This window comes from Natator depressus, chromosome 9 (assembly GCF_965152275.1).
Source record: "Natator depressus isolate rNatDep1 chromosome 9, rNatDep2.hap1, whole genome shotgun sequence".
In the NCBI taxonomy this organism is placed as follows: Eukaryota; Metazoa; Chordata; order Testudines; family Cheloniidae; genus Natator; species Natator depressus.
Genome location: NC_134242.1, coordinates 97,505,072 through 97,521,481, shown reverse-complemented (window position 1 = coordinate 97,521,481; position 16,410 = coordinate 97,505,072). Strand labels below are relative to the sequence as shown.

Genomic DNA, 16,410 nt, shown 5'->3' with positions numbered 1-16,410 from the left:
AAAGGTAAAAGGGTAACTACAACCTCATTGATACCCAAATTGTCACTGAATTATGCCCTTTCCAGAGCGAGTGTTGCTTAGTAAAGCAGTTGTTCCTCATCTTTGTTCCTGACTGGTCAACACCCACACACCCGATTCTCCACTGGGTCACAGCAGCGTGTGTTTCTCACAGAGTGGCTTCCACATCTGAATAAAGCATGAAGAGTAACCTTCTGCCCCTTCCCATAGGTAGTTTTGGGCCCCCCTCTGCTCCATCGCTCTGCTAAACATCACGCAGCAGACTCAGCTTCTGGCCTGATTGTTTTTAAGTTTTGTATAAATAACGAAGATCGCCAGTGAAGCTATTTGTGAAACCTCAGACATCAATGAATTCAGTAGGCCCAAGTCCTACAAACACTTACATGCACATTTAACTGTTTATGAGGAGCACTGAGGAGAAAAAAAAGAATTGTTCACCTCTCCACAATTTCTTGTCCATTCCAGCAAAGGGTGTCATTCTGAACAGCAGAACCGTGGCTGCAGATATACTCGGGCAAGCTGCTATAAAAACTGCTATGAGATTTTAGTTTCATAATGAGCTCCCTGAAAAGAAAGCACAAAGGTATAAGTTAAAGAGGAACAGATTATCATCGGTTTCAGAGTAACAGCCGTGTTAGTCTATATTTGCAAAAAGAAAAGGAGTACTTGTGGCACCTTAGAGACTAACCAATGTTAGATTATCATCGGTTCAGCAGGTTTTACCAGCAGGCCTCGCACGGCTGCTTATAGCAACCAATGTGTCCAGAAGTCATGCATAACTTCCTACCTGCAAGGAGCACCATGGCAAGTTAAAGGTGAAGCATCAGGCTTGTTTATGGAGACTTCTGCCACTCTGCATCACACCCTCTATGTCATTTTGTCATGTCATGTCAGCTATTCTCAAATTCTCAGACCCAAGCATTCCTTAGTCAGGCACAATTCCCCCTGGTTTCAAAGGCTGCAAGAAGCAGTGGGCCCGATGGCCCCGATCCTGCAAACACCTAGGTGACAGTCATCCCCTTGGCTGACACGGTGAGGATTCCATCAGGGACCTCCGGAGCTAAAAGCACAAGCTGCTACAGTCTGAGCTGAAGAGTTAAAGCTCAGTAACTGGGACATGTAACACACACTCGCCAGCAGGTTACAATTACACAAGTGCTTCACTTTACACACGAGTAGCCTCACAAGTCAATGGGACTACTCACCCATGTAAAGTTAAGTGCTTGTGTCTGCAAGGTGACGGTCCGAATTTGTAACGAACTACTGTAGTAAAATGTGGAGAAGTTGATAATACAGGCAGTTACCGTCCATTGACAATGCACCCTACGTAATATGTAACAATGAGCCAAATTCAGTACTGGACACATTTCCCAAAGTGGGCTGTAGTCAGAGCAGCACACCTTCCCCTAGGCTCTGGGGTACTTTGTGACCGTCTCTGTTGCCTCCCTCCACCCCCAGAACTGAGACTCCTCCTCCATTTAAGTCCTGCGGTGGCAATAAGCTCTCCTGCTTGCTCCCTAGGGCACCATCCACAAAGCGCACCTTTGACTCTGGACTGGAGGCTGGGACCGAGGGGTTGTCGAAGGGTGGAGGGAGAACCGGGGCAGAGCAGTAGTGTGTTTAACTCGGGGCACGGGGAGTAATAGAAAACAAATGGAAAATAACTAAAATAAATCAAGGCACAATGAATGAAATACAACCAGTGCATAGCCTATAAAGCAATGGGGCTTGGGGCTGCAGGAGCGCTCTGTTAATGGGTCAGGTGAGGAGGTGGAGATCTAAGCTCCATAAGGAAGGGGGGGAATACTGAGATTTGCTCAATATCTTCCATCGATATTGTTGAACCACAAGACGTATGCATCAGACCCCTAGCCGATGGTGCCCTTCCTCCCACCCTTTTTCTCCCCCTTTGTATTTTGGCCGTCTCCTGATCTGTAAGCATGTCGTCAACCTGGGAGCAGGGACTATCTTCTGCGTGTCTGTACGACACCTGGCACAGTGGGGCCTCTGAACCTGCCTGGAGCCTGCAGGCACTCGTGCAATGTCAATCATTCCTGGACTGGTATGGTCTGCCTTTTGGCACGTACCATTCCTTATTTTAAAAGCAGTGAATCCACTTCAGACTGAAGTAAGCTGTTACAGAGATTAGCCGTGAGCTACAAACCACCCAGCTGGGGGCAGACAAAACAAAGAGAAAGATGCCTGGATGCTTTCAAAGAGAGCCTTTATTTTTTATTTCTTTATTTTTAATAAGGCATGCAGCTTTTCACCCATCATCAGATTCACACAGCCGGTGCACACAGCCTCTCTAACTAACAGAGATAGAGTGGAAGAGGATTCCCTTTTCTTCCCCTACAGTATTGATGGGAAGTAACATAATGCAGCTTTCAGAGTAACAGCCATGTTAGTCTGTATTTGCAAATAGAAAAGGAGGACTTGTGGCACCTTAGAGACTAACCAATTTATTTGAGCATAAGCTTTCATGAGCTACAGCTCACTTCATCGGATGCATACTGTGGAAAGTACAGAAGTACTTATGCTTATGCTCAAATAAATTGCTTAGTCTCTAAGGTGCCACAAGTACTCCTTTTCATAATGCAGCTTTTCTGGCTATTGAAAGATGTCAGTGCTGCTATTTATCGCTTCATCTCCACCAATAAACACGCTTTAGTTAACGAGAAAAGCCCTACTAATGTCATTAAAAACACATCACAAAGCCTGAGCATCTTTCCCTGCAAAAATACACGGGAAGGTTTATGTCTTCACTTTCGGCAGGCACTAGAATATCTTGTGATCATCATTTGTTCTTAATGCATTTCCTGGGCGGCTTTATTTTCTTCATGGGGCCATCTGGGAGGCCAAAATAAGTCAAGATTCTTCTCATGGGATTTTTGTGCTGAATTGCTGAGCAGGGTGGGACAATTACCTCCCAGGTCTTACATATGATGCTCCTTTTAATACATCCCAGAATGATATTAACCTTCTTCACAATTGTCTCACATTATTGTCTCGTATTCAGTTTGAAATCCACTATAATCCCCAGTTCCTTTTCTGTAATACTACTGCTCAGCCAGTTACTCCACATTTTGTAGTTGTTCATTTGATTTTTCCTTCCTAAGTGAAGTACTTTGAATTTTATTGAATTTCATCTTGTTGAATTCAGACCAATTCTCCAATTTGTCAAGGTTGTTTTGAATTCTAATCCTGTCCTCCAAAGTGTTTACAATCCCTCTCAGTTTGGTGCCATCTGAAAATTTTATAAGAAAACTCTCCACTCCATTATCCAAGTCATTAATGAAAATATTGAATAGTACTGGACCCAAGAGAGGTCCCTGCAGGACCCCACTAGATACAACCTTCCAGTTTGATAGCGAACCATTGATAATTATTCTTTGAGTATGATTTTCAACCAGCTGTGCACTGACCTTATAATAATTTAATCTAGACCACATTTCCCTCATTTGCTTGTGCGAATGTCTCATGGGACTGTGTCAAAAGCCTTACTAAAATCAAGATATAGCACATCTACTGCTTTCCCCAACTCACTAGGCCAGTAACGCTATCAAAGAAGGAATTAGGTTGGTCTGACATGATTTGGTCTTGACAGATCCATGTTGGCTATTCCTTACCACCTGATTATCCTCTCGGTCTTACAGACAGATTGTTTGATCATTTGTTCCAGAATCTTTCATCCCTCCTTCCTTTTCATTTCCCCTCGTGTGTAACCAGGATGGTCTCTCATCTTGTAGCTGTCAATTTCCTGCAAGGTCCTGTCCTGAAAGCAGCTCCCATCTTGTTATGTAGACTGAGGTACCAGATCCCGCAGGAAGAGCACTGGAAGGAATAATGTTTTCTGTCGGCTGAAGCTGCAGGTGATCATCTGCTCACAGCAGGAGGATGGGAGACATCAGTCGCAAAGTGAAGGAGAGAAACGTTTCCAATGTCAGTACGTACAGCCTCTCTTAAAGCCCTAAGTACATTGCAGTGGGTTTCTCCAAATCCCATGCTCCTCAAATGACAATAATGCATCACTTCCAGAGTCTGTGCAGTGTGCCCCCCACAACACAGGAAGATAATGGAGGAACAAAGATGCTTATAACACACTTACAAGCAGTCTCCTCTTAGTCCACCCTGGTATGGCCCGACTGAAAGACAATGAGAATTTGGCCCAGTAAATATTTACAGGTGACTTTGTTCACGTCGTCTTTGAGCGTTTCCACATTTACAAAAAAAAAATCAAATTTTCTCATTTCATTTCTGCAGCTGTTCTTCTTTTATTTAAATAAATAAGCGCATGCACGCAAAATTCTCCTAGTCTGCTTTAAAAATCAGTGAGAGGGAGAAGAGCTTTTTCCCTTCATACCAATATGATCCCACTAAATTACAGCTTCTATTTACCGAGTTAAACCCAGCTGGAACAAGTGCTGGGTTCCGTGCCACGAACACAGACACCTGCTCTGATTTTCAAACACTTAGAAAACTGCTGTGAACATTCCTTGATGTTTTTAAAGTGTTAAATAAAAAAAAAATCCCTCCATACTATAAGGTTGGAAACCTTGTGCGCCATGCTTCAGGCTAAGGTTAACATCTGCCTTGGCAACCTTTAAAAACAGTGTTTTGTACAGCCCCTGGAATATCAAAGATGGGAATCAGGAGACAGTTTTATGCTTAAAAGAAAAACACATTGACATTTACACAGTAGCCATGAAAACATGTAACCCTCACCCACATGGATATATTTCAGAGTTTTACATCAGAGTAGTTTCCTGCCTCATAAAGACAGCAGCCATGTATACTCAGAGTCAAAACGGTCTCACCTTCTCCGGCTGGACAGGGTTTCCTCATGTTCTGTGTGAGCCACCTTCCGTATGTTCTTGTCAATGAAAAGGTCTTCAGGGTCATGAGCTGATCTATACTGTCTCTGTTGAGAATGGCCACAGAATTTGCTAATCTGAAAACGCAACACAAAAGCATGATGAGCTAAAGTGCAGCAAGCAACACACCAGAAGCAAAAGGCTAAGAGATGTACTGTCCACCACACGTATACATTTTTTAAAATAGCATGATAAAGATGCAGGGTAAAATTTTCAAAAGCGCCTCGGTGACTTGGGAGCCAACGTCACATTTACTAAGTGACTTAGGCACTTGGGAGTCAATAAGGAGTTAGGTGCCTAAACACCTTTAAAAATCTGGGCCTATGTCACACTTGTGAAAATCGGATGAAGGCTCCCAAGTCACTTACGCATTTTTGAAAATTTTACCCATTGCCTCATCCCAGAGGAATTTGTGGGGGTAACTTGTAAAGCAAAAGAACTTGGAGCAGAATAACAAGTATGTCAACCAATTTCTTCCACTGTGGAGGCTGGACTCAACCTAGTCCTGGTTCTCACCTACTAACAAAGGCTTTTTCTCAAATGATGAATGAGCCTGAAGGGAAAAGTCAAAGGATTATGCGTTTTGTGCCTCTCTACAGAAGTTCCTGGTCAGAAATATAAAGCTCTGTTTTCCAAGTGCAAGGTGTTTTTAACCTTTCTAACCTTTCTGGGCCAGATCCTCAGCCAGAGTAACTCAGTATTAAAGTCAACAGAGGTATGCTGAGGATCTGGCCCTTTGAGGGCTAGTTTTTCTTTTTAACAAGTCCATCTGAACAGCGCTCCAATCTTGGAAGTATGTTTTGCTCCAAGACTGAAACAAGCTCATAAAAGAGAATTGTAAAGATCACATAGTTCTTTTGTAAGGATACCAGCCTTGTGGGATCGAAGGCAATGCACAGAGAGCAATCAGCTGGCAAAACCCTGAGCTATAAGCTTTTCCTGGCAGAATTCCAAACTGACAGGTTAAATATTCTCTGTGTTATCAGCCGTGGTGCTTCAGAAGTTCCTCTGCACTTTCTTTTTGAAAGTCAGAGCAAAATAAGATACAGATACCAGGCCAGAGTTAAAGAAGAACTAATATTTCTGGTTGTCTTTAAAAAGATCATTTTGTTTTCCTGTCACAATCAGTAGCCACTCCCCATGAGACCGTACGCCCCCTTTGATGCTTCACCTCTGTGTGGAAGGACTGTGCTTCCCTGAAAGCTCACTTACGCCCTCAAAACAGAGTTTGAGTGGGATCTGAGAGGAAAAGGGTGGATTTCACTCTTCAGGATGCTCTGGAGAGCCCTGGCCAGATGAGGGCATGCATGAGCTAACAGGCTTGTTACCAGAGCTGGGGGAACACCGCAGAGTTTCCCCACAAACATTCACTCCGACTGAAGAAATGGATTCACTGTGGCTGTGCTCGCTTGTTACTCACATGAACACCCCTGGAAAGCATAACTGCAGCTTGCGCTCTTACACCAGAAGTGCTCTATTTTATATGGGATCAGCGCAGCAGAGGGGGAAGGGCCTCATGCATCCACCCTGGCTCACGCAATGGACATTACAATTGTCAATCTGAAGCATTCAACAATCACAAGTCAGGCTCCAAATAAACCATGAGACTGGCTTAAAAATCCTGAGATTTAAAAAAAAAAAAAAAAATACATTTCAGGTTCTGTTTACTAGTCTTCCAGGTTTGCGAGCCTTTAGGATTCATGCTTTTAAGCAATCCACTGGGACCAGAAACTTTCATTTATTTAGGAACAAAAAATAAGCAGAAATTGGCTTGTAATCACTAGACTCCAGGAGGTGGGGCTTTAAGTACAGCACCAACGAGTGCAAGACTCATGACAAACCAATGAGTTATCTGACGCATTTAGTCACAGTGTTGCTAATAATCCGCCTGCAGCTTTTGCAACTAGCATGGATTACATGCTAACTTTGCGGGAATGTGACGATGGAAAGTTTCAACTTAAAACTATTCTACAGCCAACCAGTGAATCTTAGGAACCACAGAGCCACAATGCCTAATTTTAGCCTATTGCTGCCTATGGGATAGAATTATGGTATGGAAAATGTGGCCAGAAATAACTAGAGATGAGAATCACAGAACAGCATCCGCTGCTCTCTGACTGCTTGGTTGGTTTCCAGGAGGCCATAAGTTTGACTTGTTTGATAATGCAGGTCTTTCCACCAATGCAAGAAGACGCCAGCTAAAGATAATAAATCTGGAGGGATAACGGGTTTCATGTGAGACCAACCGACTGCAGAAGTTTGGACTATGTTATGTTATGTTCTAAAAGATAAAGCAAGAGAGAAGTAAATGACAGACTAGAAGAGTTTATGACAGGCAAAAAGAAGAACTGGTAGATGTGCTGGTTCTTTGAATTTGTCAGCCTCTGGTGATAGAAATTTCTATAGCATGATCAGCAGTAAAACTCTACAGTACCACCGCAGGCTAAAAGGTGGGGCATCTCCACTTCCCTGAGGCAACTGCATATGCATCAACCCCTAGTGTCTGAAGTGGCCACTGAGTGAGGGTTTTCCTCACATCAACATACAACCCTGATTCTGCAACCTGATTGCCCTGCACCTCTGCAGAGCCACACCAAAGTCCATGGAACAGGTGTCTGAGATCAGAGCTCAGTTTGTATTTCATATGCTGACCAATAAAAATACTTGGTACCATAAATACATTAAACAGCGTGGCTGCAGCCAAATAATACTGCACGAACTCTTGTGTTAACATCACAGATTAGCTCATCAGACATTGATTTGATAACGGGGCAAGTAGCAAGAAAAGAAGTGAGGTGCCTCACGTACTCTCAAGTAGAGCCGGGCAGGGCGTGATTTTCCCATCCCATGAACGGTTGAGATTTTGAATTTTTTTCTGCCCATTTGGACACAGGATGAAAAGCTGAAATCTTAAAAATTTACATGAACTGATCATTTGAAAAAAAAATTCTGATCAGGTCAATTAACATGTCTTTTCAACATCTTGTTTCCATTTTGATTTTTACCTTTTTTAGTATCAGTTACCGGTAATTACACTTCAAAATGAAAATTCATTTAAAATTGAAAAATGAAACTTTGGTTTGAAAACATCAATACAGGATGTTTGGACAATTAGAAACTCCCCCACCCCAAACATTTTTCTAATCAGAAGATGACTCGAAACTGACCCTTTCTCAGGAACCATTTCAGTTTCCACAAATTGACATCCCTGCCCAGTTCTCCCCTCAAGAAAGCAGCTACTTTCGTCGCTCGGTAAGCACAGAACCAGTTGCACTGCTGTTGTGTGCATTATGAGGCAAAGATCCTCCCGTCAGAGTGCAGACCGCTCTAAAACAGCACCTACGGAGATCTGTTCCTTATCCCTCTGTGGAAGAATGACAGGAAAGTAATAGATTGCTTTCCTATTCCAACTTCATTTAGCCCTGACCCTCTGTTTTCCTTGTTTACATCAGCAGACTTGCCAGTAAATCATAATGTGTTACTTATTGTGCAAGAGTTCCACGGGTTCATTCATGGAGACAACATGCTGACTTCATTGATTTTGTGATCCCCGTTCTCCAGGCCTTCCCTATCCAGCTGCTCCTGAGAGGGTGACACTGGGTGAATGTCACTGAAGTTCAGATTGTGTTAGCACTTAAATTATTAGCAAATCCTGTTTCCAAGGGCAGCTGGGGGCCTGCAGTTAGGCTCCTAAATCTATACTCTTAGGACTGCCTAATTTATCTTCACACTGCAGTGAACTAAGCTAGCCAGCTGAACTACCAGCTAGCAACAAGCTCGAGGCTAAAAGGACTGCCTGGTGCTACCGCCACCTGATGAGCAAGCTGAAGAAGAGATTAATTCCATTCTATTACGTCCGACATTTCGTTTGGTAAATAAATTAGTACCGCCACCTCTTTCATTATCGAGAGCAGCACAGTTTGTTTGCCCAGGCTGCAGTACAATAACGAGAAAGAGATAAAGCTCCCAGGAACGTCACGAGCCTGGATCCTTCATTGCTGGTTTCAGGCGTATGGGGATGACATGTTGTCGCAGGTGCCTTTTCTGCCGCTGTTGTCCCCATTTCTGACGTTGTTCTTCCCACCGCTGCTGTTGCTCTTGGGGCATTGCTTCGTTGGTACTTAACTTTTTCCCTATTTTCACTCCACTGCTCTTCGAGCTGCTTCCTTTCTAGTCTTGCCAAGTCCCACGTGCCCAAAAATCATCTGTCAGTCCCCCAGAAAATCATGAAACTGGCTTAAAAATCATGTTTTTTTAAAAAAGTAATACATTTGGGGCCTTTTTATTTGTTATGTCTTCTGGATTTTGAGCCTTTTGGGTTCACATTTTTCTCTGCAAGCATAAAGGCTAGAAACTTAATTTTAAAAAAGCTGAGATTCTCATGTAATCACATGACTCCAGGAGCTGGGGCTTTATGAAAGCAATCAAATACAATAAGACTTACAATAAAATAGCAAGTGAGTTAGCCATTCTGGCAGCACTCTCTCTCTTCTCTTGGACACACTGCGTATATTTCCCTGCAGAGCCACATGCAGAACAAAACATTCCAAAACAGTTACTTTGCTCAACAGCAGTGGGCAGAAAAGTGAAAGAAGGGGACAACATGGATACACTGTCATACCAGTGCCCGTATAATGCAATGTGGTACATAATTTTACAAAATATGGAAGGTCCACCGCTATCCCTGCACTGACAGTAAGGGATTTAAAGCAAAGAAGAGGAGCAGGTAAAGGTCAGGTATTTTAAGCAGTCATCTGTGAGAACTTAACTTTGATTTTTCACTGACACTGTGCAATTCCCTCTCCTTTCACAGCTCTGTGCTTTGAGTCCGTGAAGGCTATTGATCCTGACACGAGTAAGGCTGGATCAAGGACTTGATAAAAACACGCTGAAGCATAATGAAGGTGGGGGGGGGTGCAAATGGCGTCATCCAGGAGAGCTCTTCAAAGACAGAAGGGGCCAGGCACCTGCGGGTCTCTAAGGCTTTGCCTACACTGGGGTTCTTCTGCGTGAGCAAAGCTACCTTCATATAACTGCATTGCAGCAAACCTCTAGTGTACATGTGCTGCACTGGGGTGAAACCTATTATGGGGTGGCTCGTGCTCAGGAGTACCCATGCAAACCCTAGTTGGAAAGTGAGGTAACCCACATCAGTACAGTGGGTTTACACTAGAGGTTTGCACAGCAGCAGATATACCAGAGTGCAGGGGGAGTAGGGAATCAAATTCTAAACACCAGTGTAGACAAAGCCTGAGTACAGCTGCATCCCTCAAGTTAACACTTCTTCTTAGGACTTGTCTACCCAGAGACGCTGTGCACAACAAGCCAGGATGTGAATCTACAGCTCACTAGCTTGCCACATGCTAACCAGCTGGGTGGACCCTGCTACCACACACTAGAAGTTCGCTAGTGCACTTTGAACTTTGATGTACTGCTGTCTGGCACTTTAAGCATATAGAAGCGGGGTCCACGTGGCCAGTAAGAGTGTTGCAGGCTAGTGCACTGTAGATTCACTCCCCAGTTTGCCGTGCACGAAGTTGGGGAAGAGCCAACATGGCTTTTGTAAAGGGAAATCATGCCTCACCAATCTATTAGAGGGTGTCGATAAGCATGTAGACAAGGGTGATCCAGTTGATATAGTATACCTGGACTTTCAGATAAGGTTCCATACCAAAGGCTCTTGGGCAAATTGGGATAAAGAGGAAGGTTCTCTCATGTATCAGTTATTGGTTAAAAGACAAAAAAGAAAAGGGTAGGAATCAATGTTCAGTTTTCACAATGGAAAGAAGTAAATAGCGGGGTCCCTCAAGGATCTGTAGTGGGACCGGTACTGTTCAACATATTCATAAATGATCTGGAAACGGGGGTAAACAGTGAGGTGGCAGAGTTTGCAGACAATAAAAATTACTCAAGATAGTTAAGTCTAAAGCTGACTGCAAAGATTTGCAAAGGGATCTCACTAAACTGTGTGACTGGGCAACAAGAAACTCCAGCCACGGTTTCTTCCCGGAGCAAAACCTTCTTTCTCCCGCTGCCTTTCAGGGCTGGCCATCAGCAGCATCCGCAACAGGCTGCAGTGCCCGGCCTGCTACGCCCCGGGCTTCGAGAGCTGCGAGAGCGACGGGGCCCTGCACTGCACGGGAGGCGCCAACCAATGTGCTGACGTCGTCGGGACGCTGGCGCAGATGAAATTTAGTGTTGATAAATATCAAGTAAGACACACTGGGAAAAAATATCCCAACTCTACATACAAAATGATGGAGTCTAAATGAGTTGATACCACTCAAGAAAGAGATCCTGGGGTCATTCTGGATAGTTCTCTGAAAACATCTGCTCAGTGTGCAGCGGCACTCAAAAAAGGTAACATAATATTAGGAACCATTAGGAAATGGATGGAAAATATCATAATGCCTCTCTATAAATCCATGGTATGCCCACATCTTGAACACTGCATGCAGTTCTGGTCCCTCATCTCAAAAAAGATGGATTAGAATTGGAAAACGTACAGGGAAGGTCACCAAAAATGATTAAGGGTTTGGAACAGCTTCCACATGAGGAGAGATTATAAAGACGGGGCCTGTTCACTTAGAAAAGAGACAGATTCAAGGGGACAGGGTTCTTTAAAATCATGACTGGTGTGGAGAAAGTGAATAGGGAAGTGTTATTTACCCCTTCATATAACACAAGAACCAGCGGTCACTCAATGAAATTAACAGGCAGAAGGTTTAAAATAAACATAAGGAAGTACGTCTTCATACAACAAGTCAACCTGTGCAACTCGTCATCAGGGGATGCTGTGAAGGCCAAAAGCATAAGTGAGTTCAAAAAAGAATTAGAAAAGTTCATGGAGGATAGGGCCACCATTGGCTATTAGCTAAGATGATGAGAGACACAACCCCATGCTCTAGGTGTCCCAAAGCCCCTGACTGCCAGAAGCCGGGACTGGACGACGGGGGATGGATCACTCAATAATTGCCCTGTTCTGTTCATTCCCTCTGAAGCACCTGGCACTGGCCACTGTCAGAAAACAGAACACTGGGCTACATGGACCATTGGTCTGACCCCATATGAACATTGGTATGTTCTCAAGTATCCCTGTAGACAAGCTCTACGAACAAGAGGCACAGCAAACTGAATTTGAATGTTCTGCGCCCCTCCTGTTGACATTAAGGAAAATGCAAACTGGTACAGCAGAAAACTTCTCTACAAGCATTTGCAAAGAGAGGGGCCACTTTTTGTGAAACCTGAGAAAAGAAGGATGGTGCCAGTCATGGCTGCAAAAGAATGTTGTTTTTTTAAAAACTAGTTCTACCATGGACTGCGAGCCTCACTGGGTCTGGTCAATTCCCAAACACCCGTCCCTTGTCTTCACTGCTGTGCAGTATGCTGGGTACCCATCAGCTACTGACTTCTCCCTCAGAGGAACCCCTGCACTTCCCTGGCTGCAATGCTTTGGGGTTCAACCCAGAATCGCAAGTGGTTGTGTCACCATGTGCCCTGTAACCCTGGGAGCCGCTGTGCTGTGCAGCTTTGGCTAAGAGCCTGGTGCCAACAGCCTGCTCACAGCACCCTGACCTCACCCGGGCTTCCACCAGCATGGTTTCACTTTGCAGGGTAACACCAGCATCCTCCCAGCCCTGAGTTCTTCCCCAAAAAGGGTTTCTCTGCTGTGGTCAAGCCCCTCTTACCATAGTACCCACCAAACCTTACCAAGTTGGCTGCTCCTTTCAATAGACATGACACAGCAGTTTATTAACTTAACTGGGGTTGACCAACCCTCCACTTCAATCAAAGCGCTGAGCTGGTTTGCGGTAAAAGTAAAACATGTTTATTAACAAAGGGACACAGGTATTTGTGACACCAAGTAAAAGGAATACGGACAGAAAGGATTACAAACAAACCAAAGTAAAAACACACCTCTGAGGGCTGGTCTACACTGAAAACTTACCTCAGCATAGCTACACCTCGCAGGGGTGTGAAAACTCCACACCCACGAGATGTAGCTGTAACAACCTAACCACAGCGTTGACAGCACTAGGTCGACGGAAGATTTTCCATCGACCTAGCTATTGCCTCTCAGGGGGCTGGATTAACTACAGTGATAGAAGAACCCCTCCCGTCAGTGTGGTGAGTGTCCACACTGACATGCTGCAGTGGTCCCTGCAGGTCTATAGCTTTTTAAGTGTAGACGTAGCCTCAGACTAAAACGCAACTTACCAAACTACAGTTTTCTGTTCAGAGAAGTTTCTCTCACCTACATTCAGTTTCCAGAGACTTTCAACCCCCTTTGTTGAAAGGTTCCACATTTCTCAGATGTACAAGAGCTCTGGCCTCTTGTATCTACCCAGGAATGCATTGTGTTCTAGCTCCAGGCATCATCAATACAGAATGGATTGTTGACTAACTTCCAGGGGCAGAATCTTTATTTCTGCTGATAGGGCTTGATCCAAAGTCCACTGAATTCAGTGTAAAGACTCCCACTGACTTTAATCAGCTCTGGATTGCTCCCATAGCGCGTGAGCCACAGAAAACCAAGCTTGACTTTCAGATCACAGGACAAGTTAAGAGCTGGTAGTTTAGGGGAAAAAGTCGTCTTACTCATAAATCAAGCAAATTTTATAAGGAAATCATTGCAAAACAATCCACCTGTAACTCCTAAAGCCATTGAGAGATTTGCTCTAGAGACTGTAAGTGCATTTTAAAAGTAATTTTCTAGGAGCTATTTTTTAAAAAAATAATCAGCTTTCCCCTGGAATTGAAATGAGTGGACTGTTAGATGTTTGATATTTTACCTTTTTATTCAGACCACGAGCTTCACTTTGCTCTAAAGAATAACTTGCAACATTTGACCTTTGCTTAAACTTTACATGGAGCTTCCATTTGTCTTCTGTGTGAATTTCTCCTGCTTATAGATTCTTTTCCATGAAAGTACAGGGTTTTATTCCTCAAGGGAATGGCCTCATTTTTAAAGATTACCTCCTGCAATCTTCTCTGTTCTCAAGTTCACATATGTCATTTTATACCTATTTCTGAGTTTCTTCTGGGAGAAACTGCACATTAAAATGAAAAGCAATTAACCATTGGAACTGATTTGAATACAGTATCTTGAAGGATGATTTGAAAGAGAATTCTGCCACACACACAACTGACTGACACAGACGTCAAGAAAATGTGCTGTATTTATAGAACTGGATTCATTGCCCTCAGACTATTGTTTATTTTCTTGCTGTTAGAAATCCAAAGGATTTCAATAAAACAAAAACCTTCCCCCTCCCCCCTGTTTTAGTGACCTACTTTATTAAATGTTAGATGTATTGTTAGCATGATAAACACAAAACAAGCATGTTCCTTATGTTTAGTTACCATAAAAGTGAACCTGAAGTCTATTACTCAAATGCTGCTATATAAATCAGATTAATTAAACTCCAAAAGTCTTTAAAACAAAATATAACATTGAAATGATGTGATATAGAACATAAACTTTTTAATAGTAGTAACCAAGCACATTTAACATTTCTACAGGTGTAATAAAAATGCTAATATATGTTAATGTTTAGTCTGTGGTTAATGTTTTGTCTTGTTAATTTCCCCAGAGCTTTTATTGCTGATTTAAATCTACCATACTACTCAACTGATTGCATTGCTTTCCACAAACTGCATGGCACGCTCTCAAATGAATACTGATTAACAGAAGTGAATAAACACTAGGGCTAACGTTCATATTATATGCTTGTAATCATATATATTTTGTCATGAAGATGAGGTAGGCAGATGTTCCCCAGTCTTCCCCCCTTGACAGAAAATATGATTATGGGCATAAAAATGAATGTATAATGCTTTATTTTAAGAAGCACATCATTATTAACTAATGATTGTTCTTCTCACACTGAGCACTAAAGCAAAAGTCACAAACCGAGTGGGATAATCCAAATGTCGTCTTCTACAAACATTTCACTGGAATTCCCCATTAACTGACTCTCAAATGTTACTAACAAACTTCAGTGCACTGCAATTGCAGTGATTCAGATATCACTGCATAGATTACATAATGACAGGTTTCAGAGTAGCAGCCATGTTAGTCTGTATTCGCAAAAAGAAAAGGAGGACTTGTGGCACCTTAGAGACTAACCAATTTATTTGAGCATAAGCTTTCGTGAGCTACAGCTCGACTTCATCGGATGCAACTTAGGGTTAGGGTTAGGGTTAAGTGGGCTGTAGCTCACGAAAGCTTATGCTCAAAATAAATTGGTTAGTCTCTAAGGTGCCACAAGTACTCCTGTTCTTTTTTAGATTACGTAAGAGACAGTAGCCTAAACATTGGACACCAAATCAGGAATCAGAGGAAGTGACCTCGTCTTCACACCTAGAAATAAATGTTCAATAATACATTGGGCTTAAATAATGCAACACTAACCATGTCAAATGCATAGAAACACAAATGCTTAGAATAACACAGCTTCTGTCATGCCACCTCACGCAGTGACTCCTAATACACGCTACCAACATGCGCTACAGCTAGTCAGTGGCCATCACAGATATGGGACTAGGTTGCCCTGTAGATCATCAACACAGCTTTAAAACCTCCTACAGACTGAAGTGGGATTCGACAGGTACTAAATAGGAGGAAATATTACCATGCAATTCATTTTTATATAGCTCCTTTCATGCAAAGTAGACACTTCGCAGCTAGCCAGAGAAGGGGGGTGGGGAATAGAAAGCAGAGGGGTTTTAAGAGAGGAGGGACTCAGAAGGAGAGGAAAATATGTTCTTCTCAAATGGAGCAGCTTGAAGGCAATCACGTTTTTATTGCATTTATTAGGGTAGTGCCCAGGGACCCCAAACAAAGAACAGAGCCCCAATGTGCCAAACACTGTACAGAAAAGCCCCTTCTGATGATACATCTTTTCCCTGGCAAGGTGGGACTATCCTGCAAACAGCATGGGGAGCTTTCGGATTTACCCCTCTCCCTCCAGAGGAGATTTCATAGGCAGCTCCAGGGAAGCAGTTCAGGGAGTTTCTGGGTTAGTTTTCCCCTTCTTCTACAGGTTAAGCTACAAGGAGGTGATCTAGGGTGACCAGACAGCAAATGTGAAAAATCAGGACGGGGGTGAGGGGTACTAGGAGCCTATATAAGAAAAAGACCGAAAAATCAGGACTGTCCCTATAAAATCGGGACATCTGGTCACCCTAATGTGATCCTTCTCCTTTGAAGCCATGTTATGAGTGATTTCAGAGGAAGCAGGATCAGCCCCTGAGCGAGCAGTATCTAGCTCTTTCCTGGAGCCAGACACACTGTTAGGAGTCTGCAGTCTCTTACTTCAGCGTGGATGTCAGTCACGGACTAGCCAGCTGATACAAATCTGCCCAATCTACTCGGGCCCTCCTTGGGTGGCTAGCCCGCAGCACCGCTCATACCGCGACATCCGCACGGCTATTTTTAGCATGCTAGCTCGAGCAGAGCCACACTCCCAGCTGCAGTGTTGACATCCCCTAGTTTATCAACATCAGAGTCTTCTCT

At 43.4% G+C, this 16,410-nt stretch overlaps 1 protein-coding gene across 1 annotated transcript in view; it reads right to left on the bottom strand.

Moving 5' to 3' along the window:
* GPC3 (glypican 3) overlaps positions 1-16,410 on the bottom strand; it is a 266,732-nt gene that overhangs the window by 100,161 nt on the left and 150,161 nt on the right. The window contains exons 4-5 of the mRNA XM_074962746.1: positions 4,836-4,969; positions 457-582 (exon numbers count right to left, since the gene is read on the bottom strand). Coding sequence (XP_074818847.1) covers positions 457-582; positions 4,836-4,969 — 260 coding nt within the window. The remainder of the gene's footprint in view (positions 1-456; positions 583-4,835; positions 4,970-16,410) is intronic.